The sequence below is a fragment of the Catharus ustulatus genome, chromosome 4, assembly GCF_009819885.2.
Source record: "Catharus ustulatus isolate bCatUst1 chromosome 4, bCatUst1.pri.v2, whole genome shotgun sequence".
In the NCBI taxonomy this organism is placed as follows: domain Eukaryota; kingdom Metazoa; phylum Chordata; class Aves; order Passeriformes; family Turdidae; genus Catharus; species Catharus ustulatus.
This window is the reverse complement of record NC_046224.1, coordinates 13,240,092-13,265,448: the sequence shown is the minus strand read 5'-3', so window position 1 is coordinate 13,265,448 and position 25,357 is coordinate 13,240,092. Positions and strand designations below refer to the sequence as shown.

General features: G+C 39.7%; 1 protein-coding gene across 3 annotated transcripts in view; it reads left to right on the top strand.

The window, feature by feature from the left end:
* The window catches only part of RELN (reelin), a 276,431-nt gene that overhangs the window by 42,894 nt on the left and 208,180 nt on the right, over positions 1–25,357 (top strand). For all 3 annotated transcript variants that reach the window (XM_033056990.1, XM_033056991.1, XM_033056989.1), the window contains exon 2: positions 1,455–1,565. In XM_033056990.1, the coding sequence (XP_032912881.1) occupies positions 1,455–1,565 (111 nt within the window). The remainder of the gene's footprint in view (positions 1–1,454; positions 1,566–25,357) is intronic.

Below are 25,357 nucleotides of genomic sequence, written 5' to 3'. Positions count from 1 at the left end.
TGAAGAATAAATTATACATGGTATATACTGCTCCTCTGCTCAAAGTAAATTAAGCTACTGTCAACATTTTTATGTTTTTTAAAATATTAAACACTAATTTTAAGCCAGAAGTGTACCACAGAGGAAACACTTGTCTATTAGGACTTCAGAAACTCATCAGTTTCTCTGTTGAATGTGTATCACCAATTAATGTCCTAGCAGTCACCTTGGAGTACCTTCAATTTCCTGGCCAGTCACTGGTTCATGATGTCCCCAACAAAAGGGGGAAATACAGGGAGGTAGAATGTGATTTAGGGAGTGGTCAGAGTTTATTGGATATCCCTGACAAGCACTGGTCTCTCCCAGGTAAGGGAAGAGAAAGGTTTGAAGAATGAAGCAAAATGAGTGTGGCAACTGAGGTCTGGACCTTCAGTGTATGAGGCTACAAGTCATAAGACTCTTCTTCAGCAGAGAGATTCTTGTTGTTTTATTGATCTTCCCATGGTTGGTGACTGCCCAGCCCTCTGATACGTTGAGGTCTCCCTGCAGGGCCTCCCTGCTTTGAAGGAGTCAACAGCTCCTCCCTGTTTTGTATCATCTCTGGGCTTGCTCAGTATCCCTTCCAGCCCTGTGCCCAAATTGTTTATGAAGATGTGGAAGAGCACAGGATGGAGCCTTGGGGAACCCCACCAGTGACAGATCCTCACTCTGATGTCACCCCATTCACTGTAACCCTTTGTGCCCAATCTGTGAGTCAGTGATGTGTTTGTCCAGCTGTGTGCTGGACATCCTGTCCAGAAGGATTCTGGGAGAGACAGTACCGAAAGCTCTGCTGAAATCCAAAAAGGGTACATCAACTGGCTTCCCTTGTGGGTTACCTGGTCAAATGCACCAAAGTAAAAATATGAAAATTAGCGTGTACAGGAATTGAATAAATATTGCAAGAATTCAACAATTCAAAAAAGAATTTATAGATTCCAATATTACTTTTAGTTGCTATTTGGATGTTTTCTGCTATTACTTAAGAATCTCATAAAAATGCATTCCTGAGCTATTTAAATACACACAATGTGTAATGTCTCAGATGTCCATATAACTTCAATGTGTAATACTATAATAACAATGGTAACTGCAACTTAGAACTCTATTTAGATCCAGAAAGAGCAGTACCATAATCCTGGTTATTTCATTGCTTTTACTGCAGTTTAATGTTTGGACAAATGCTTTCAAGCCACATATTCCAGTGCATTATTTTCTAACTCATTTTTCATTTCATGAATACCATAGTTGAATCTTCTGGCAAAGGCCACTTCCCAAGCACCAAGTGAAAGTAAAAGTAGCATAAATATTGGGGGAATTCAGATGGATTCATGGACTGTATGATGGGATCTCATTGAAGAGCAAGAGCCTGCTCACAGAACCTGTATAGGATCTTAACCATAATATTTACACATATTTTATTTCTCTCATTTCAGTGACTATTTCGACAAGTACCTTCTTTGATGGCTTACTGGTAACTGGGCTCTACACATCTACCAGTGTTCAGGCTTCCCAGAGTGTTGGTGGTTCCAGTGCTTTTGGATTTGGTAAGTCCAGTATAATTTACCTTCTGCCCCCCAGGGTAATGAGTACTTGATTGTACATCAGCAGCAACACAATTACTGGAACAGGTTAATTTACACTGAGTCATCAATAATACATGCAAGTCAGTGGGAGTCAATGAGATAAGGCAGGGGTGGCTTTTAGGCAGCTTTTATTGCTTCAGCTCTGCTCCACCCTGGTATTAGTATGCTGAATATAAATTTTAAGAGAGAAGTACCTCAGCAGATAAATTGTTTTAAACAGCCATTTCTAAATTGTGTGACATTTTGTATAAACTGAAGCAGGCTGAAAACCTGTTTTCTTTAAGCTTATGCAAACCTACTTTTCCATTCAGTTAAGTGCAACTTCCTTAAAACCAGAATGCTGGTCAAGATATTTTATACAACCAAATATTCACCATGTCCAAAAAGCAGGATTGTAATAAAAGGGATATGATAGGCTTTGCAAAATTATCATGTATTTCAGGTTCTGCTGTAGCCCTCAGCAGTAGCAGCTGTGCTAAGGACAAACATTTTAAAAATAATCCTTTCTAAATTTTTCCAAGAAATTGACAGCTATACCTTCTGCAGTTTGTTACTTGGTAGCATTTCTTATATCCTTACAAATAATAGTAAGAGTTGTGTTATTCGAGCTGGGGGAACTCAGTGACCCTAACAAGCAATCCATGGTGAAGGTACAAAAACAGGTACCAGTCGTATGGGACACCAACTGCACTGCACTTGCACTAGCATGTTTAAATGCTAATTTGTCTGCTTGGGCCAGAATTCAGTACTTTCTTCATAATAACCTCTCATGGTACTTACTTTTGTTATAAAGCACGTAGAACATGAGTGGTCTGGGCATTTGAGTGTCATCCAACAGGCATACATCTGCTTGTAAATGAGAGAATGTAATGTAAAAAGCACATTATTTAAAGCTGTACTGAGGGATAATTTGAGAAAGGCTTTTCTTCTGTGGATAGCACCACAGTTCAACCTCAGACTTTTTGCTCAGCCTTTCAAAGGGAAGGGCATGGCTGGCACACGTATTTCACGCTGTGGAAAAGGCACTGAAAGATTCTCTTTTCTGGAAGAATTTGCACTGCTGTTACTCCTTTCCCACTGTACTGTTTGCAGGATGAATAGAATCTGATGGAGTGAGCAAGACAGAAAGAACTTATAAATGTGAAATTTCTGGGATGGTCAAGTCACTGGCAAGCTATTACCATGCTGTAAAATAAGTGTTTGTATCACTGGGAGATCATGGCAAACTCACTGGGCAAAATATACAGGTCATGTTTATTTACAACTAAGTATTTAAGAATAACAATTAAGCAAAATTTTAAGAACCCAAATACATCTGTGCATTTTCAAAGAATGTGTATTTTCTTTTGTAGAATAAGGCTGTTTCAGTTGATGTTTCATTGAGACACATGTTAAAGTAACGAGTGATGTACGACAGAAAAAACAATGTGACCTTCTTTAACTTGCCAAAGGTCCTTCTCAAGCTCTTGATGTGTTACTTTGACCACTCTGTCACTGTAAGATTACCAGCAATTAAACTGGTGGCATGTGTGTTCTGCATGCAAAAGAGGCTCCAAGCCTATGGGCTGGAAAAATGCAAAAGCCAAAGGGATGCAAAAGCCAAAACAGTCAGAGTTGGAGTTACTTCATTTTGCTCATCAATACAAATTCTCAAATATTATTCCTGGGGAGATCTGATGCTCTGTCTTGAGCATGCTCCATCTATGTAAGAGAAAAGGTGCTGCCATCTCTGAATTTTTTATTTAACTTTCTGTGGGTAAACTGTAGGGTCACTTGTGTTACACTGTTAGTCTAAAAACATTTTAAATAAAAGTCTCAATTGACTGTTTTTCTTTGCTATTTCTTAAGCTTGTATATATATTGGAAAAAGAAAAAAAACCACGATCTTTTCGATGATGCTGTTGTGCTGTGTCTTTGAAGTCACAGTGAAAAATAAACAGTGAAGGAAAAATGGCAATGGCTTTCAAATGCAATTTTATATGAATGCTCAATCTGTGATGTACTGATGGCTCCCAGGACTAAGAGCTACATAAACTTCTCCTATCTCTACTTTGCAGTGAGAGATGAGAAATCTGGCCTCTTCCAAAAAGCATTTAACATGTAAATTATATGCTTTTAAAAATTATTCAGTAGTTTTGAAAAGCAACAATATTTTAAAATCCACCATTTCCAGTAGACAAATAGAGCAGTCTCCACAGTATTTAATATGCTGTTTAGTAAAATAGCAGGTGGGAGTGACATTGTTTTGCTTTCTGAAGAAAACATAAAGCACTTTCTTCAGAAACCCCAGATCCATCTGTTGTGTCATCATTTCCAATCAGCAAAGAAGCAGTTTCTCCTTTGAGGCAAGTGATTGTGATATTCAGGTTTAGCTTGCTGGAAATTATTATGGTTTTTAATGTTGAGGACCAGCCAGGTTCAGAGACCTCAATTCAAAGATTTATGTGGTTTATCATAGATTAGATGGGGGAAGGGCAAAGCTGGGCCTTTAAAACCTGAAGATAGTAATATTCTGAAATTGGGTCGATAGTGGTTGCTTATGGTGCAGGGAAGAATATTTTTTCTCCCTTGCAATATTACCATTGAAATGCTCTTGTCTGTCTCACACAGGAGGTCACACTAGATTATCACAATCTTCCAGACTGCCCAACAATTTGAAGTCTCCCTAACATACATGTATGTCTCTTCTGTGCTATGAGCTCCTGTGTTGTGACTACACTTATCTTTTACCAGTTTAGGAAGTTGATGGGGACACAATCATTGTTAGTTATAGCAGTTAACCATGTCAAGAAGCTTTGAAGAAAAAAATTATGAAATATTTTAATTCTTAGGGTTATGTTTTCTTTCTTCTTCAGTACATATTGTGTTGGCAAAGAAATACTTCCTGATTTCCTCTGTGAGATTACAGTGAAGCATGTTGAAATTTTTATTTGGGAAACCTAACAATTTATTGGGGAGAAATGTGTGAGATTTTTGATATAAAAATTAATAGTGATTTTATCCCAGGCTGAATAATTTTCTGAGTTCAGATTAAGGTAAGACTAAAATTGTAAAGCTAGAATTAGAGCTGGGATCAAATAAAAATGTATTGAAACTTCACTAAACCAACCTGGGAGGCTCCTTTAGCAAAAAATAATCTTTAAAAGTAACTTTTGAGAATCTTTCTTCTTTTTATTTCTTCATTAAACCCCCTGATACAACAAATACTCTCAGTTGGATCTCTTCAGTGCCATTTCCACTCTCCTTTCCTGATCAGTGTGGTGTACATGGAAATGTTCCCATATCTCTCAGCATTGATGCCTGATGGGCAATCCCACTCTTTGTCTCCTTCCTTCACATGCCACACTGGTAGCCCTCAGTTTATTCACACCCTGTCTGTCTCTGGAGACACATTTTGGACTTCTGTGGGATTTCTTTATCCATCAGTGCCTTTTCTTCCTTCTGCTTTTGTCTCTGAAGCATCTTGTTGGTGTTTGGCCTTTTTTTGATTGCTTGGGTCATCTGGCTGAGCTCTGGGGTTTATCAGCCCACCAAGACCAATCTCCCATAGTCATTTAGGGGATCTCACTGCTTGGCTTAGTCCAAATATAAAAGAGGAAAATGGGAGGCAGGAGTACTAAAAAAAAAAAATATATATATCTTAGAAAGCTACAAATGTGGTGGTGAGTCTGATGAGAATGATTGCTTGCAAACAAGAGTAAGGATAGATGGTGTGGTGGGTGACAGGGGGAACCACTCTGCAGCTTGGCAGAAGCACGAAAATGCAGCATGATTCCTCCAAAGCTGAGTGCTCTGGGGAGCAGGGAGCAGGGTATCACTGCTACAATTACAGCAGGAGATTACAGCCTAATCCCTGGCAGCGATAAGGAGCGCCAGGAGCTGAGGACCCCAATCTGTCTCACGACACAGGATGAGCCTGGTGACAGGCTGACTGAGCAGGGCTCTGCACATCAAAGCCTGCCTTTGACCTGCCACTCACACTGCACCTCCACGTGCCCCAGCTCTTCCCAAGGCTCTCTGGCTCCCTGGTAGCTTTTCACTGATAAATACATGACAAATCCTATCCAAGTTTGGTGTAATTAGTTTCTTACAAACTACGGGGGAAACATGAGCCTTTCTAGCTAAGCCCTCCAAAACCCTAATTTTATGCAAAATCATAATGACTACACTGATCTGTATCTTTTAATAAATGTTAACATTTTAAATAGTAATTTTATGATAACATTTCTATATGCATTAACCTTCCAACCAAAATGCAAAGGTCCTGTTGGAAGTCCGTAGTTTCTGTTTAGTAGAGACTCCAAGCTCTGAAAGCATTGCCATAGGCCTAACTGGATAACAGAATTTTTTTGTTTATATTCTGTGTAGGTTTACACAACTTGTAATTTGCAATCTTTTAAAATAGATAACTCCATTCTACTGTGAGGTCATAACCTCCTCATGAAATTTAGGTTTTATTTAACAGTGTGGGCTACTTTATAAGAAACTAGGAGGGTGATGTTACCTGGAAACATTTTAGTGCCTGAACTTGCGTCTTCTAGAAAGCGAAAATAGAAGATGGAAGATGATATTGCTGTCTTTTTTATTTTGCAATTCTTTGTTCCTACACCATGAAGATGATCATACATATTTTAAGTAATATATTGACTCTGGGATCTAAAAAAATGAATCGTTTCAAATATTTGCTATATGGTGAATAATACATTTCCTAGAGGAAATCCTAGAAAGAGCAATCACCAGATATAATATAATGACACTTAAATTATCTTATACTCTGCTTTTTACTATCCTATTGCCTTTCAACAGGATTAAAGCAGCCCTCACATAATCCTTCACTGGATATTTTGGTTACATATGTGATTGCATAGCCAAGCAAAACCCCCTCTCAGTTTATAGAGGAAGAATCATTTTGATCTGGTTCTGTATGGGTTGGGAGCTGGGGAAATGAGTGGTTTCCAGGTCCTGTATCCCCTTTGACTCAGGGCAGAACTGCTGTAGGTGATGCCACCTGATGCTGGTTTCATCTCCAGAGGGAGAAGCGTGGAGGTGGCTGAGGGACACCCCCAGAGTCATCTCCAAGGGGGTTCCACAGACAGTGCACCCCAACTCTGCCAGCACATGGGTCTGGGACCTGCACTGGAGGCATCCAAGGCTCCTCCTGATCCTGGATGGGGTTTGTGGTTTTGAGCTGTCAGAGGCTTGGTTTTGGCATCAGTTTGTGCTCAAACACTGATACTTCTGGGACAATGTTTTGCTTTCAGATTTTGACAGATAAAAGAAAATATCCCCCACTAACATTGTGAAATGGAAAAAGGCCAACTGTTGCATTTTCTTGTTAGGTGAGCCTATAAAATTGATCCCTCCTGCTCAGTCTGCCTCTCTGTGCTTGCTCACAGCTTTAAAAAGTAAGGAACAGTCAGTAAATGACAGCTCTTAAAAAAAGTTTTCAGCTATGTACATGCTACTGATCTTGAAGTGCAGTTTTGTAACTTACAGAAATTGCTGCATATCCCTGGTTTATTTTGTGACAAGCCAAATGGGCTCCAGGACCCTCCCTTCACACCAGAGATATTTGCCAGAAACCAAACAGATGGTAAACTAGGAAGAAATGACCCTCGGCATTCTCATTAGAACAGTTGGGGAAATTTTAATAGGCCCCCGTTTGCCTTGTGCTGTATCTAATACCCTTTGAACTGCCACTTTTTTTTCCCTTTTTTTTTTTCTTTGTTACAAGTCAACTACTGCCATGTATATTTTAATAGGGATTATCAAATACAATTTGCCCAGAAGATGTAACAGCCCTCCGCTGCTAATTAGCAAAGTTTAAATAGTCACTGAGTTCTGGAATAATTGGAAAGAAACAGTGATTTTTCTGCCAATGTATAATTACCAATTAACAAGAAGATAAAATATCTGTATAGCAGTCATATCTTGAAGAATTTGTTAACAGTCAATTAAATAGTCAGTTGATGCCAAACTGACATTGGTCAAGAAAGTTTACATTTGAGTTTTAAGATACTTCCACCTACAAGTGATATGTAAGGAAACCATAATGATGACAAAACTTTGAAAGTCTCTGTGTCATGATGTTTAATTACTACCTAATTGCCTTCGTGGCCAAAAGTTGACCATTTCTGCAAGTGATTGACTGTCATGTGTGCCTTGTGGAAAGGGTTTTAGCTTTATTAATACAACATATATTCATTATCATGGCACAGGCAGTAATTACCCGTGCTTGCCTGGCAAGGAACTGTCCCCAAGTATTTTAACTGCTGAGGAAGAAAATCCCCCACGTGTAATTGGAATAAGGCAGACCCCAATGCCCCAAGGTTGGAGGAACAAGCTAACTGGAGAGAGAGCTTACACAGACAATACTTTAAGTGGCCTAGTTTTAGTCTAGTTTCACCCAGCCCAGCCACCCTGAACATCTTCATCCTTTTCTGCAACTGCTGTTGGACTTGTCAGGTTTGTGTAACTCCAGCCATGGCAGCAGCAGCAGCTCTTGAACATCAAAATCCAATTTTGCCTAATCTGCTGAGAAGCTCTGAGTTAGTCCACAATTTATTTCAAATATCTTTGTAGCATTTGGAAGATGACATTAAAATACTTCAAGCTTTTAACCTTTTAAACATCCCTGTGACTCCTGCTAACATTTGTGTGGTGAAGGCTGAAAAAAAGAATGAGCCTCCTTAGAGGTGTAGCACATGTAACATTACTTGTGTTTGTGAGCTCTGAACAGTGGGGGCAGGTGAGTGTTTAATTCTACAGGCAACACTTGAGGCTTTGCAGATGAGCTCGGGGTGATGACTGCACTGGAGGCACACAGGAGCATTTTCCATGTGCCAGTGCTTATAAAGGGGCCCCTGGAGTTTTTAAACTAGAAAATGCCTTTAGAAATACTTTTATGCAGCCAAAACCAGAGTGCTAATTGAAGTGTTGGGGTCAATTTTGGTCCATTTTAGCAAGTACATTTATTCAGTAGTGATTTTTTTTCAGGTCTTATATAAATCCATTTTTTCCCCCTGAGTGACCAAAAAATGTTATGGGGAAAAACTAGAGAATAATTGAATTTTAATGTGAATTTTTCAATTGCATCCTAATTTTTTTATAAAATGCATGTAGTAAAAAAACAGATGCAAAATTTTGTGGTCCAATCAGTGTTTTTGCTATACTTCATAGCTCTGAGAATATTCCTGATTCCAATAAGGTAAGGATTTCATTCAAAATATATTAAGACATTAAATATTCATTGTGACAGGTTTATGGTTTTTATTTATACTAATGTTTATTGAAAGTAATTTGAAACACTTTTTGAACTGTGCAAATTGTAGCTCTTTTTGATAATGGAAAATAATATATAATAGGTACACACCCTCACCCATCTATGTAGACATATGCATTTATTCCTCACTCTCCTTTTTTCATCCTAATTTCAAGTACCATGTTCAACCAGTGCTCTTTGGGTCCTGTTAATAAACATATTCCAAATTTTCATGTTTTGTAAAAAAATGCTGATGCCTGTTGGAAAGGGTGTGCTAGTCCACAGTCAGCTGACCATGATGAGAGTGTGCCCAGGTGGCCAAGGAGGCTGATGGCATCCTGGCTTGTACCAGCAATAGTGTGGCCAGCAGGACCAGAGCAGAGATTGTCCTGCTGCACTCAGCAATGGTGAGGCCACAGCTCAAATCCCATGCTCAGTTTTGAGCCCCTCACTGCAAGAAGGACATTGAGGTGCTGCAGTGTGTCCTGAGAAGGGCAGTGGAGCTGAGGAAGGGTCTGGAGCACAGGTCTGGTGAGGAGCAGCTGGGGGAGCTGGGGGTGTTCAGCCTGGAGAAAAGGAGGTTCAGGGGTGTCCTTATCACACTCTACAGCTGCCTGACAGGAGGCTGTGGTGAGGTGGGAGCCAGCCTTTCTCCCAGGCAACAGCTAACAGGAAAAGGAGAAACGGCTTCAAGTTGCACCAGGGGATGTTTCGATTGGGTATTAGGTAAATTTTTTTCACTGAAAGGGTGGCTAAGCATTGAAAAAGTCTCCCCAGGGAAGTGGTGGAATTACTGTCTCTGGAAGTGTTCAAAAAATTATTAGATGTGTCACTTTGTGTTATGGTTTGGGCTTTTTTTGGAGATGTTTTCTAATTTTAATGATTTCATGATTCTAAATCTTGCCTTAATATCCATATTCTCTGCTTTTTTAATGGGTAAATCACTCTTGTTTGCCGTTGATTAGAGAAATGTCAATGTATGACTCAATTCTCTTTTATAACTGTTTTATTTTCTTAGCAATAACATTTGTCCTATTTGTTCACCAACTAGACTGTGATCTCTAAAGCAAGGACTTTCTTCTTTATTATTCTGTACAGACATGCTGGCACAATGCAACCCAATCTTTACTGTTCATGACTGTTATTATAATACAGATAATAGTGCAGAAAAGTCAAGGAAAAATGGATTAAGCCTTCATTGATTGCAATAACAATAACAAAATACTTCCCTCTCCAAAAGATGCTGTCATTGTGCTTTGAGAGCTACATTCAGCAAGACTGACAGGCTGGAGTTGCATGGTAACTTGTAGTAACAGAGGGATATCTTTAATAGAGAAAAGGCCATAATCTGGGAATTTAGGGCCATCTTAAAACTGCATTCTCTGTGTGTGTGTATGCCTCAAGAATAGATCAAGCAGTGGTTCCTGTGGCTGCATGAACTTCTCACTGCCAGTGTGCCTGCCAGCATCACTTCTTGTGCAGAGCCTGGCTCTGTGATGCCTCACTGTCGTGTGCTGTGCTGTGACAGTCTCTCAGAGCCCCTTCTCCTGACTTTCTGGTTTTGCCAGGCCTTTTATTATCCCTGCATTTTGTGTTTGTCAGGATGTGGTAGCACATTCAAGCAGAATTCACTGAGCTCTTGGACTTCATCAGTTAAGATGCATTGAAGCCTCTTGCAAATGTGAAATGGTATTGGAAATTGTTTTTGTCATAATTTTGAAGACAAGTTTGTAAACTAATTTCTGGCATATTATGACAAACAAATGTCATCAGACTGCTTCCCCCATATCTGCCAATTTGCCACGTTTTGAAGTAGAGTTGATTATATGTGGTGAAAAATCAGGCTTACAGGAAAATGGAGCCCTCTGTTAAATCCTGATCATCACCTGTCCCACCAGCTGAATTCACTGTTTGCTTGTCTCTTGTCAGTGTTGTGACTGATAGTCATTTGTGTGTTTTCAGAGATGGTTCACAAGAAAAATCTGCTCCAAGTCTGCTAAAAGGAGTATCTCAATTTTCAAGAATATACCAGTGAAAGGTGACTGCTGTTTGTAGGGAGTGATTGGTGGGGTTGCATCTTTATCAGGCGCTAAAATACGTGCACTAGAGAAGGAGGGTCCCAGGTTCATGCTGGCAGTGGGAGCAGGGAGCTCCTGGTTCTCTGGGGGCACAGGAGGGAAGGGCAGAGTCCCCAGTGCTGCTCCAGCTCAGCTGTTGCTGGCACTGTGGGCAGATGGAGAGAAGGGATTCTGCCTCTGCATGGGCAAGGCCATTCTGACAGCTTGTGCCACAGCTAAAAGGGCTATCTGCTGCTTACTGAGCTTAGCAAATTTGGGGTTGGTTCGAAGTGAAATTTGTAAAGTATCAAAAATGCACTTGCTTGTAAGTGGGCATCACCTCACAGGAGCCTGTCAGTCCAGTCATTCTTGCAATAAAATCCCTAGGAAGAAAAATTGCAGACTTTGACATGAAGTCCTTACTCTTTGGAGTAGGGCTGCTCTGCAGTTCTGCTCTGCTGGATTCTGTCACTGAGAGAAGTCCATAATTCCAGGCTGGTCATGTCAGTCTGGGTGTGGCTTTGCACATGACCTTTCAAAGTTCTTGAAAGAGAGGGGAAAAAAAAGATTATTTTGAATTTATTTAACAAAGTGTATTGATTAATACTTTAATAATTAATACTGCTTGAGTTTCATTGTTTATGGTGATGTATTAGACATAGTGTCGTTTGAACATTGACTTTTGCTTCTGAAAAGAAAGAAACCATGTCTTTTAGGTCAAAACTAGAACTTCAAGATATTTAAAGCCTTGAGCAATGACTTATTTAAATTTATCAAATGAGTCAATTTAGTGTAGGTCTTGCCTCATGTAGGAAAAACAATGCAATTATTAAAATTGGTGCAGTTTGTAACCAATGCAGGTGTATCTTCATAAGGCTTAGCTTGAGCTGTTTCAGTGCTTGAAGGAAAACAACCTTAGAAGAAATCCAGTAGATACACAAGCAGTCAATGCAGAAAAGTAAAGATACCTTGCAGCTGTGGGAGAAGGTTGGATTTTTTTTTCAGCTAGCATCAAATTAAATAGCTGAATGTTGAAAGATCTTGTGGTGTTTTGGGAAGATGTGATGTTGTACAAAGCACTTTCACTGAGCTCTAGTTTATTTAAATAAAACTATTTAAATAATTACTTGACAAGGCTATTTTGGCAGCATTACAGCAAGTGATGAAACATTTTACATAGCAGTTTATTAATAAAGTCAGTATTTTTCTTCTCTATTACTCTGACATTTGCTATACGTCTGTTTCTGGATAAACTAGTGACACAAATATTTTATGACACTGGAGTCACACTCCAGTCATATGCCATCACAGTCACCTTGACAGTTTCTGACATGCTGGAAGGGTGATGTAATTATTAGAAGGCTGAATCAATAAATACTGACAGCATCAGCTCTTAAGATGAAGAATATGAACATTAAAAAAGTCTAGATTAAAGAAAAAGTCATTAAGAACTGTTTCATCCTGCAAGTTTTAATTTTTAGAAGGATTAAGTTCAAATTTTTAATTTTTATATGAATTGTGAATTTCCTGAAATATACCATCTGCTTGCTCAGCACATGTATACATTAAGCTTATCATTTTCTCCCTGTAACTATGATTTTTCTATTTTTAGATTCCATAATGGAGTTCTTGGTAGAGATTTCTCCTTGTTATCTACTGATTTAAATTTATCACTGAACATGTAATAACTAATATCACAGGCAGTAGTGACCACCCAGTAGTCATAATTCACTCAAACAGGCAGCTTTGTGATAACCTTTGCTTAAGGAGGGCAAAGCTGTAATGAACTCTTTAAAAAACCTTCAGTCATAATCTGCCAAGAGCTCAACCAAATAAACTGGAATGTGCTTTAGTTGCAGTTTTCCCTGAGACTGTAAAAAAGGTGTGTGCTGGCTTCTGATGAAAGTTTGGGTAATGATTTAGCATGAGTATGGAATTCAGATTTGCTCTGAAGAATTTATTAGGTATATGTGACAATCTAAAGGACTTTTTCTTAGCATGGGACAAAATATTTATTTGTTCTCCACTTAAAAATGCTGGGCAGGATATGAAAAATTCAGTAACATTCTCTATCCTAGAAAAATTTATAAGGAATTTAGGTGCTGGGGTTTTTTTGTTTTGTTTTTAAATACAGAAAAGTTTAGGGTTTTCTTCCATGCTTTACTCCTAGTTGGATCTCCTCAGCCTGTTTCTGAGCATCCTTCCATTAGGGGTTCCATTAGGGGCTTCATTTTTGCTGTGTGTGGCTTGGGGAGCTTGGCTGTCTGGCTCAGGCATTCACACACAACCATGCCTTCAGGTGCCCTGTATTCCAAGGACTGATTGAAATGCAAAGTACTTCTGGAGATTCAGTTCTCTGATGCTTCAGAGTTCATCCAGAGGTGTTTTGAAAGACATCTGTCGTATTCAGTTATGGCAGGGTGTTGTGGTGAGCACTTTACACCAAAAAACCCTTCTAGATTCAAGGAACTCTTAGGAGTGGGATAGACTGGCTCATGGAGACTGAGAGACTTTGTAAATGAGAATATTTCACTACAAAGGATTTTGATTTAATAGTGTATGAAGACAGAGGGCTTCCATCTGATAAATCTATGATCATAGAGTCATCATAGAATGGCCTGGCTTGGAAGTGACCCTAAAAATCCAGCTGCTCCTGCCATGGGCAGGGACAGCTTCCACTAGACCTGATTACTCAAACCCCATCCAACCTGGCCATGGACATTTGCAGAGGTTGGGCAACCTGTTCCAGTGTCTCACCACTCTCACAGCAAAGAATTTCATCCTAATGTCTAAACTAAACCTACTCTAAGTTTGAAGCCATTCACCTTTGTCTTGTCACTACATGGTCTTGTAAATATTTTCTTGTAGGCTCCTTTCAGGTATTGGAAGGCTCCATAAGCACTCCCTGGAGCCTTTTCTCTTCTCCAGGCTGAACAGCACCAATTCTCTCAGCATGACTTCATAGGAGGAGTGCTCCAACCCTCTGACTATTATCTGTGTCCCTCCTTGGGAATTGCTCCAGCAGGTCCCTGTCCATCCTGTGCTGGGACCCCAGAGCTGATGCAGCACTGCAGGAGGGGTCTCAGCAGAGCAGAGGGGCAGAATCCCTCCCTTGCCCTGCTGCCCACACTGCTGGGGTGGCAGCCCAGGACACGTTTGCCTTTCTGGGCTGTAAGTGCACATTGCTGGGTCGTGTCCAGCTTTCCTCCCTGCAGCCCCCCCAAGTGCTTCTTGGCAGGGCTGCTCTCCATCTGTTCATCCCCCAGCCTGTACTGATGCTGGAGGTTGATTAATTACTTAGTTAATATCCAGAGCATAAACTTACAAATCGGTCAGAAGGAATGGACTGTGCTGCTTGTCCTTTAAGTGAAATTCTAATAAAACTCTGGGTAAGAACCTTCTTGCATGAGGTCAGGTCAGCCTACAACTGGTTAATTTTCTTTGGCTGGTGAGACTTGGAGGCTCAATGTCCTAAGGTGGACACAGGTCCCATGGCAGGGCTGACTGACCTGCCCTGTGTGAGGAGCCAAGACTCCTCACTCATGCGCAGGCACGTCTGCATTGTCTGCTCCTGGGGCTCACTCCCACCCTGCCTTCCCTCCTCCAGAGACTGGCATTGTCTGCCTCTGGTAACAAACAGCTTCACAGTTCAGCTTTGGGAATAGCTAAAGTGCAGTGCAGCTGCAGAATTCTTTAAACATCGCTTTGAAATTACACGGAGAAACTTTTTTCATTTGATAAGTGAATTTTTTGAAGTGAAATTGTATTTAATGTCACCCTATTGGCACAGGGTGAGAAAAAGGAGGAAGGGTTAGTGTTAACACAATCTGGTTTTATGCTGGCTATGGAATTTGTGCTGTTGCAAGCCCTCTGAAGTACTTTCTAAAAAGCTGGTGTAGAAGTGTCTCGCCAGGACAAGTGGCTTTTCATGCATTGTTTTATTGACTCACATTTGATGGTTTCTCACGTGTATTTAAAGGCTGAATTCCAGTCTCTAGGGAATGACTCAGAAAGCATTTTATTTTGAACTGAATTCATTTGCAATTTCCAACAGAGGCATCTGCTGACCAGTTATGAGAGGGTCTTGGTTCTTCAGCACTACCAATTGTACTCTTATGGCATGCTTTATTTTGAGTCTCCTGTGCTTACACTTGGTCTTTTATTATAAATGAAATAAAAATATCTTCAAAAGCAATGCCAATAATTTTCAAAATCCCACCCAAATATGATAACATGTTTACAACTCGCCCAAGTAGTGCTCATTTTCATGAATCATAGTCTAATAAAATTAAGTAAAGATCCTGTTTTGTGTTTGTTTTCATTGTCATTTTTAATTGAAAAAATTTCCTCCTTGTTTCACTAGTAAAAGAAAATGTATCATATTCCTACTACTTTATTTGTCATAACCACCCCCCCTCCCCCAAAACATCTTGAAGACAAGTACTTGCATCAGAAGAAAAAGACATGAACTCTGGAGTGGTTAAAATGAGATATAGTCAAGTGGATATCTTCAGTGGAAATAATGGCAGCCATGGTTTTATGGTTTACATAAACCACATGAACAAGAAACCTTGCTCATGTGAGTAACAATTATTATTAATTGTTTATATATAATATATTGAATTATATAATTGTTACTAAATTAAAACTGAATTCATTAAACTTAGTAATAATTCTAAACATGGGGGAACTTCCACATTAAATCCCCATCCAGCTTATATGCAGTTTGTTTCTTGAAGTGTTTGGTTTTGTTTTTTTAAATGCAGTCCTACAGCTTTCATAATAACAAAGTGAGAAGCTGTCAATCTAATTAGAGCAGGCGTTCGAGAAGCAGTAGGAAGATATAAGTAGTTTAAAAATTATTCTAATACAAGGGGAAATAGCTTAGACTCCTCGTAAGAAGATTTTGTATTTTTGTGCTCTGAAGACACATAATAAATCTGGAGGGTTTCAGGAAAGCTTATGATAAACAGAAGGAGTTTGAAAAACAATGCTTGACCATACCCCAGCTGTTAAAGCTCTGCTTCATCACTCTGCATGCAGCAAGAAAGACACTTGCAGCAGGAGTTACTTAAACAAGGCAGACAACATTAAGCTGAACCAGTTAGTCAATCCTAACCTGACTTTGTGGCTGAAGCCATGCTTCCTACTCACATAAAGTACGAGAGAAACAGTGAATATTCTTTTTGTGTCCAGGTAATTCTTATTTTTGACATCATGATCTAAATACTGCCTTTTTGTATATGAACCTTGGTACAAGTCTGCTTAACCATGGCATTTTCAGTGTAGTTTGAGCTTTGCTTTGGAAAAAACAAATGTGTGATTAGTTTTTGAAAGTAGATTTCTGACACTGACAGAAAACCTGGAAACAGGGCTGCTTGTAGGGAGATAAAATTTTGTATTTTTTAAGGGAAGGCAAGTTATTAAGATAACCTCAGGGCTTGGTCACAATTTAAGCATGATGTTGGTTTCAGCAGCCCTGCAGTTTGGGGTGGTTTGGCCATTTTGGCACATGATCCCTGTGGTGCCAGGGAACCATCCCCAGGAGGGAACCTTTCCATTTGGCTCTGGTCCCTGGTGCTGCAGGAGCTGTGACAATGATGCTGTAGCTTGAATGTGTGTGGATTTAAGCTCCATTTTAAAGCTGGTTATAGTCGTTTATCTCATAAATTCCTATTGCAAAATTGTTTCTATGCTTCATTTGCCTAGTGATTAAAAAGGATCTAAATTAGAGTAAATTTATTCAAGTCCAGTTTCAACCCTTTGTTCTTATACCATGGTTGTCTTTTGGCTTAAACAGCTCCTTTACAACCCTGTGATATTTAGTGATAGCAGCCATCCTCTCTCTAAACAAGCTCTTTCTATCTCCTTTTGTGACATATTTTACATTCTTCTCATCATCCTAGTAGTCCTTCTGTGCAGCTGCTCCAGCCTAAGTTAATCTTTTTGAACACAAGCGTTCATAATTACACACAATAATTGAAGTGATGTCTTAGCAGTACTTTACCAGCACCGTACTAATACTTCCCCCATCGTTACTAGAAATAATTGAGCTGATGAATTCTAGGGCAGTGTTTGTCTTTTTTCACACTGGTAGCTTATTGTCAAACAGTGACTGACTAATGTGAACTGAGCTTTCTCCTCCTCAGTAATTTCTAGCTTATAGCTGAAAGTATTCTTGTTATTATCTAAAGTGCATGACCTTACATGTTCTACAAGAAGTAAAGAATCCACTTTGTGTACTTCTTTCCCCAGTCATTAATCATACTCTGTTTAAAAAATGTGCCTAATTTATAATTTTAATGTTTCTCCTTTGAACTTCCAGGAGCTGTTTCTTGCTGTGTCTTAAGCAGTCTATCTAAAATTCCTTTATTAGGGGATATTTTCTTTATGTTAGGGTAACTTACCTACTGTAATTAAATCACTTTTAAATTTTGATAAATAGTTTATAACCTATAGATACTGAACACTGAGTTTTTGGTGTAAGGAATAATTTTTATATCTAAGAAGAAGATATAAGGCAGATTAGCATTTTTTCCCAGATTCTGGCAATCTTCAGTTTCCCTCTAAAATTCTGAACCCCAGAAATATGTGTTCTTGTAGCCTCAGTTCATAGAACCGTAGAATGGTTTGGATTGGAAGCAACCTTAAAGATCAGCTGGTTCCAAACCCCTGCCGAGGGCAGGGATACCTTCCACTAGACAAGGTTGTTCAAAGCCCATCCATGGCCTTGAGCACTTCAAGGGATGGGACAGCCACAGTTTCTCTGGACAACCTGTTTTAGTTCCTCACCACCCTCACAGCAAAGAATTTCTTCCTAATATCTGATTGAACCCTACTCTCTTTCTGTTTGGTATCATTCCCTTTTGTCCCATCACTGCATGCCCTTGTGAAAAAATTCCTCTCCATTTTTCTGTAGGCCCCTGTAAAGTTTTGGAACGCCACTTTAAGGTCTCCCTGGAACCCCTTCTCCAGGCTGAACAATCCTAATTGTGTTTCATGCCTCTAATTAATCATTTCTCTGGCACTCCTCTGGACTCACTCCAGCAGGTCCATGTTCTTGCTTTGTTGTGAGCCCCAGATGTGGATGCAGCTCTGCAGGTGGGGTCTCAGCAGGGTGGAGCAGGGGGGCAGAGCCCCTCCCTTGCCCTGCTGCCCACATTCCTTGTGATGCAGCCCAGGATACCTTTGCCTTTCTAGGCTGCAAGTGCTCGTTGCTGGGTCATGTCCAGCCTCTCACCCTGCAGCACCCCCAAGTCTTTCTTCTCAGAGCTGCTCTCAATCCACCCTGCCCAGTTTGTTCTTGGAATTGTTCCAGTGCGGGTGCAGGACCTTGCACTTGATCTTGTTGAACTTCACGAGAAACTTAACGCTCTAGTTTCCTTAGGAGCCCTGGATGCATTTCATCAGGTCCCACAGACTTGTGCACTCTCAGGTTCCCTGGAGGGTCTCTAACCTGACTTTCTTGTGCAGAAGGTTGTTCTTTGTTCTGCCAGTCCCTGGCTTTGCCTTCTGCCACTTTGGCCGTGTGGCTGAAGCCCTTGCTAGTGAAGACCAAGGCTGTGGCACCAGGTCTGGCCTTAGGTGAAATCGCTTCCTCCTGCAGGTCCTTGCTCTTTCAAGTTTCCTTGTTCCTGCAGGAGGGGGAGAGGGGATGAGAGGGGTTTGTTTGGCTGTTTTTAAGGTTGGCTCAGTTTAGCAAATACTCTGTTTACCATGTTCCATGTGACTAACCTGACTCACAGTTTGTTCCCACCTGGCCAATGTTTATATCATTAAAGAGTGTCACAGTTAGTGATTTCAGATCTTCCAGATTTCTGATGAAATTGCTGACTAACATTTCATGACAGTACTCATGGAAGTGCTATTTAATGATGATTTATGAGGGACAGCTGGCCGAAGTGATTCAAGCACTTAATGCCTTAAATGTATATTTTGTTATTGTTTAGGACCACTTTTGAATATAGGGATATTGTTTTTTTAATTAAAGTGCCTCAGGAAAGACTAAAAATGGTATTCTGAAGCTAAATTAATCAAAGTTGAAGCTTAAATTAAAGTTTGAGAATATTCTGGATACAGAAGTATTATTTCAGTGAAAACAGATTATATTATTTTTCTGCTCTGCTAATTAACAATGGAGAAGAGTATCTATTATGTGAAATTCCGTCAGTTAAACAAGAATTCACTTGATTAATACATGCAGAATAATACATGTTAGTCAAATACTGTTTTCCTCTGAGATCCCATTAAAAACTTGATCAAAGTTTAATTACAACATAGACCAATTATGTTCAGATGACATTGAAAACAACAAGCCCTTCAAATAATGGGGATGACACAAAGAGAATCAACAATTGTCATGAGCCAAACTGGAATTCTGCAGATTTCAGCCAAATGGCTGAACAACAGAGGGAAAGGTGCTCTTTTAGTGACAGCACATTGTAATGAAATGACATTTTTCATTCTTTGTGGGTCATTTTATTTCCAGAAGTCAGATGAGGATTTGAAAGGTTTGTACAGAAACTCTTCGATTTTGTGAGTGTATCAATCTGAGAAAATTGATGACAGAAAAAACTATGACCAATATATGCTGGATTTTGTGAGCCCTGGGGGCTTGCCCTGGAACTAGCAGTTTGATATTTACTTAGCTCCACTTCTTCTCAAGAAGGAAGGTGAAGGTAGCTCTGTTCTGCAGTCCTGTCATGAGGACTGAAATTTGAGAGCTACTTGAGGAAAGATGGAAGGGACGGGTTGCAGAGAAAATCTGGAAAGGGATATTTGAGGTCTACAGACAGTGTGGAAGCAGAGTAGAAAGAATGGGATGGTAGAGATGTTGAGGGGAAGGATGTTTGCTGAAGCAATGGGAGTGAGGGAGAAGTAAGCTTGAGACCAGAGTAATTGACTGTTCAAATGAAGCTGTTTAAATCAAAGTGTGAAAAATTAGCCCAAGAATCAGGTGTTGAGTTTGGTTTGAGTTTTCACAAAGTGAATTAAAAGTTTGTAAGTTAGCCTTCAATTCACAGTCAACACTTCTGGAATGCACTACAATATGTGGCACAGCTGCATTATTTAATTGAATGTAACACAATCCATTGGTGGCCCTTCAGAAGGGACTGAAGAATAGGATGTTCTTTCTTTTAGTAGTTATGAGGAAGAGCTGCATGACCATGCCATTAGAGCTCAGTAAAGCTCCATGGGAAAAGCATAAGCCTCAAAGCAAAAGTGCTGCTATTCCTGCTTAGACCATCTGACCAAAGAAAGGCTTTTCTTCAGGGAATAACCTCCAGACAGAAGTCTCAGAAGCTCTAAAATAAGTTTTTCAATGATATACTGGATTTTGAGATGTATTTTATGCACAAAAACTAAGCACTGATGGAACAACATGAGCTCCAGGAAGGAAGCTGTGATCAAACTGATATATTCTCCAGCAGAGATCCAATTCTAACAGGATAAAGATATCTGACACTGTACTAGCTGATTCATTTTTTTCTGTAAGATGACCTATACTGATGTGGAGCACACTTATATCTACAACCATACTTGTACAGATGTAGTCATTGAGCTGCTACTTTCTTGTCCAAATGCTCTGAGACATTTCAGCCTCAGCTTTGAATACAGTCATACATTCAATTTTTATGAATAAAACATCACATTAAAACGATCCCCTTCAGCAGCAAAGATTTGTCTTGAAGGTTATTTTCAAGTTTTCTGTATTAATATAGCATCTTTTGTTACCTTCATGATTTCAAACCACACCAGAGAGCACCAAAACCAGCCTGCCTCACCCACTAGTGTTCAGAGATATATCATGGCCTCTCTCCAATTCAGCCTTTATGTTAATTATGTTGTTCTTTGACCAATTTTCCAGCAAATCTTACTTTTTTCCCCCACTTTGAAAGTAAATTAAATTTACTGAGGTAGCTATCCCTAATGGCATGTTTCTCCAGAAGTAATCCACACCTTACATGTCTTCAAAAATTGCCATTTGCAGAGTAGAATTAGTTATAAAAAGATTTAAAGTTCTGAATGCCGTATCTGCAGTGAATTTTGGGAATTTGTTTCAGCTCACAGGCTGTTATCTCTATCAAGAGTCCTTTTTTGATAGTACAGTAAAAGGTGCCTGCTAGCAAGAAAATTATTTATTTCCTTCATTTTCTTGGAGAGAGTTGTATTGTAGGGCTGACTATAGCGATCACCATCTTTTTGTTGCCTATATTAAGTTTTTGCTCTGTGTGATCCTTATTATCAAAGAATTCTTGAAAACTGAATGGAACATATGCTCTAGGTAGCTTTCTGTGGAGCCCATCACAAGCACCCCTCTCTCCATGTTGTTTATAAAAGGACTGCAGTAATTTGCTGTGTGAGGACTGCCTCATTATGCATCTAAAGTTCAAGTGGTCTGGACCCTTCCTGTGGGAGTTATCAGGGGCTCAAGTGTTTACTCAGTCTTTACATAAGTTTTACAATTTTATAAATTCTTATCAGTAGCTGATGTAAACTGAAATTAGCAGAAAGCTAATTTGGAGCTGCTTACAGGAGTCTAATTATTAAGAAAAGTGATTTCAGCATAACCAAACTTAACTATCTTAAGATAGCTAGTTCAAGAGGCATAAGTTATTGATATGGGTTGGACACATCTGTGCTTATGTCATGCAGTGTGAGGGTCTTTGTGTGTGATAAAATGCTTTATTTCCTTAATTTGCTATTTTAAATGATCTCTTAAATATATTATTTAAGAATGAACAAGGGAAAAAGAAGTATTTAAAAAATTGAATATCATATTGCATGTTTTTGGTCTTTCCATCATCACTATGTCTCTATGGCTATGTGTTTGAAGCTTAGATGTAATTTCCAAAGAGCTATCTGTACTTTGTACCACACTGCATAGACCTGTGTAAGAGACAATAAAACTGTATGTATCACCCCAGAAAAATAGTACACCCATATACACAGTATTGGCAGCCCTGGAGCTTTTGATGTATTGCCAGGACAACCTGCAGCTCCAGTTGTGCAGTGTTTGTATTTCAAAACATTTACATGAAAAATGGGTGGAAAACTAATTACGGAAGTTATTTCAAAGTGAAGTATGGTGATTTGTTGAGATAAATTGCAAAATAAATACCAGGCAGTGTTAGAAGCATGGAGTATATAAATTCATTACAGCCACAGATGTGATCTGTGATCACAGATGTTCTATGAATATTTTTGGGGGAAGCAGGACACAGGCATTCCCACTCCTCCATGTCTTTGTGAACTTGTGGACATGGAGCTTCTTCCCCAGGTGGCCACCATGGTGCTGTCTCAGCCTCCCTCTGGAATGGCTCTGTCACCCTTTGGATTCACAGACATGGCTTCAATCTACCCAAGAAGCAGCTTAAGCAGTACAACATCCTTCCTCAGTGGTGATTTGGACCCTGTACAAATAACTCCCTGTTAGTCAGCTTTAGGATGCCACGTTCTATCCAGATCACACTATTTGGCGTATTTGGCCAAAGCTGTCAATCAATTGGGAACTCCCTAACCTATGCAGATTTGGTAAGGATTTATTTACCAGAAATATCATTTATATACTATTTTATCAATGAGCAACAGGATCCAGAAGCACTATCTCCATTCATAAATCAACAGATGCCTTCCAGGAAAATCAGTGCCAGGTTAGAGAACATGGACATGTGGAGAAGGACTGATATTTGTGAGAGCTGATGTTACAGTGTGCAACAGAAAATTACAACTGCAAAGTATGTGGAAGTCCAAGAAGAAAACACCTCAATTAGCATGCATGGCAGTGCTGAAATTAATGTAAATTAGGAAACCTTCTCATTTCCAAACTGCTAATCTGCCTTCAACAAGAAAAAATGTATTTGAGACACTGAGATATAAAGTTAAATTTCTCCTGGAGTGAAACACACACTTTTTTCATTGCAGAACAATAATGAAGGGGAGAACTTGCCAGTAGAGCTGGAGGTCTTCAAGGTATTCTTCTTTTTAAGTGCAGATTAGCATGTCAAAAAGCAGAGCCATGTTTTATCTTTACATTTTTAGCCTTCTCTTTATACATTAATGGGACTGCAGCTCCCTAGTGTAAGTCCCTTGGGTGTTGCTTTGACTTAGCATATTTTTTAAACCCTTTTTAAATCCACAGTATAATCTTGGAACATTTATCCTACTACAACCACAGTGGGGGGCATCAGCTGGGAGAGGCGAGCTTTCAGCTAAGTGTTCATTCATGGAACTGAAGCAAGCAAGGTTTAAGATGAAATTCAAGCATCTAGCTGATGCAATAGGAGCACCTGGGATGCTCTGCTCACACTCTCACCCCACATCTGGAGTCCAAATATTTTTTCCATTTGCATCCCAAATTCTGAAATGCAACTCAGACCTTCTTACATATGATCTTTAGTTTGGTGGTGTCCTCATATTTCCATAAGTCTGGATAAAGCTTACTTTTTTTCAGCAAAACCATGACTTGATTCAGAAGTCATGTAGTATTTCTGTAGCACACTTAATTTTCAAGCACATTGTTACATTGGCTGCTATCACATGAACCTTGATTAGGCTTCAGATGTGAGTACTGTATTCTGTTTTAATTTTGTTTTCCATGAGTGCATAGGGCACCAGGCACAGCAGGGGCTGCAGCTCCAGCAGGTGTGTGGAGCAGTGTGTGCCCTTCTGGGGGACACTGCCCTGCCTCTGGGCCAGCCCAGCTCCAGCTTCGTGGCAGCACCCCCAGGACTCTATTTTAAGATCCCATAGAAATGTCTGCAGGAGATCAGCATTTACCATTTAATCATGAAGTGCTCTTGTGAGGACACAGAGTTCAATAACTGCAGTCTGTTTGTCCAGGAGTTTCAGTTAACATTGACTGATAGTTTATAAGGGGGTTACTGTTCTTGGTAGCCTGCTTTTACTTGCCTTTCTTATATCTGATCTGGAAGTGCTTGTGCATGTTGAGGATTGATGATGTTTTGTCTAGAAGTAAGTTTCAGGAAAGGAATGAAATGCAGCATTACTTTGCATTCTTGTGACTCGACTGACTGTATGTGTTGTGAGATAGAAACAAAACTGCAGTGTTACAGTTTTCTGTCTAGGGTATGTATATCAATATATACCATATGGCAGGGGGCAATGCATCAGTTTTTTTTCATGGGTGATTTTTTTGTCACTAGAGTAAAAGTAGCACTGTAAGAATGAATTAGTAAAATAATTTACTCTCCTTCTGAGCTTGCTGGCTGTGATTATTTTTGCTTCTTTTGATGTGTAAAACTTTTTTTTAGGTTTTGTTGCCTCAAAATTTTTGATGCTGTTCACATTTGTTAGCTTGCAATACATTTTTTTAGGACTTTTTTCTTATGGGTGCCATGCTGCCTTCAGTGGGCAGAAATTCATCCTGCTGACTATGCTGCCCTTCTCTTTGTAATACTCTCAGCATTGTGGTCCATTGCTGACCAGTGGGGGAGAGGCATTAGGAAACTGCAAAGAATTGCATCGTTGCATTATTTAAGATAAACCAGGAGGCAAAATAAATTACTGCACATTTTACAAAAGAAAGGGAGCAACTGCCAGATTTTCTGTTTTGTCCTGTAAATGGTAAAAAAGATGTTAAAGATGCATAGAGAATTAAATCAACTTTTTGTGTGTTTGCAGAAAAGGAGTTTTTCTTTTTCTCTTTTTTTCCCCTTCCCAAAAATGCCACAAAAAGTCCACAGATCACAGTTCATATTTCTGTTTTGGTGATGAAAGGAAGCATGTGTAAACCATTGTGTATCAGGGAAATAGTTGGATTTTCACACTCCAGCTTTACAGAGTACCTGAATATCAGAACTTCTGCCTCTATTCCCCATGTGCATTTCTCTGGTGGCAGTGAGGTGAGACTGCCTGAGGCCACCCTGTTGGAGGTCAGTCAGGTGCTGGTGAGGGACGAGGTCTCAGCCAGGCTGGCTGTCCCTCTGGGGTCCCACATCCTGCTGCTGGTACACAGCACACAGAGCACACACTCACAGGAATGCTTTAGCCCAGACCTATTGCCTTCTGAAAGCTATCATGCTATAAAACCTATATTTATGCTATAAAAGCTATCAATGTAATAGATCTGTGGCCTCAGAGGAGGAAAATCTGTCATATACATCTGATATTCTGATACATCAGAATACCTGTGGAGCATACAGGTGGTGTGCAGGACTGTGCTTCCTTCCACCACCAGTTTGGTCTGGACAGAGACACTGGTGGATTATTCAATGCCAGTAGCATTGAATTTCAGCACAGTTTCAAAAAAAGAATTTCTGGAGATTGACAATTTTAATTGAAATCCCTCCATTCAATCCATAACACCATTTTTCCAGCCCCACTTCTCCCTTACCTCTCCCACCAACTTGGTCAGTGATTGCTCTGCTCTTCACAGAGGCTGAGAATGGCCATGGTACCCATTTATGCAACTT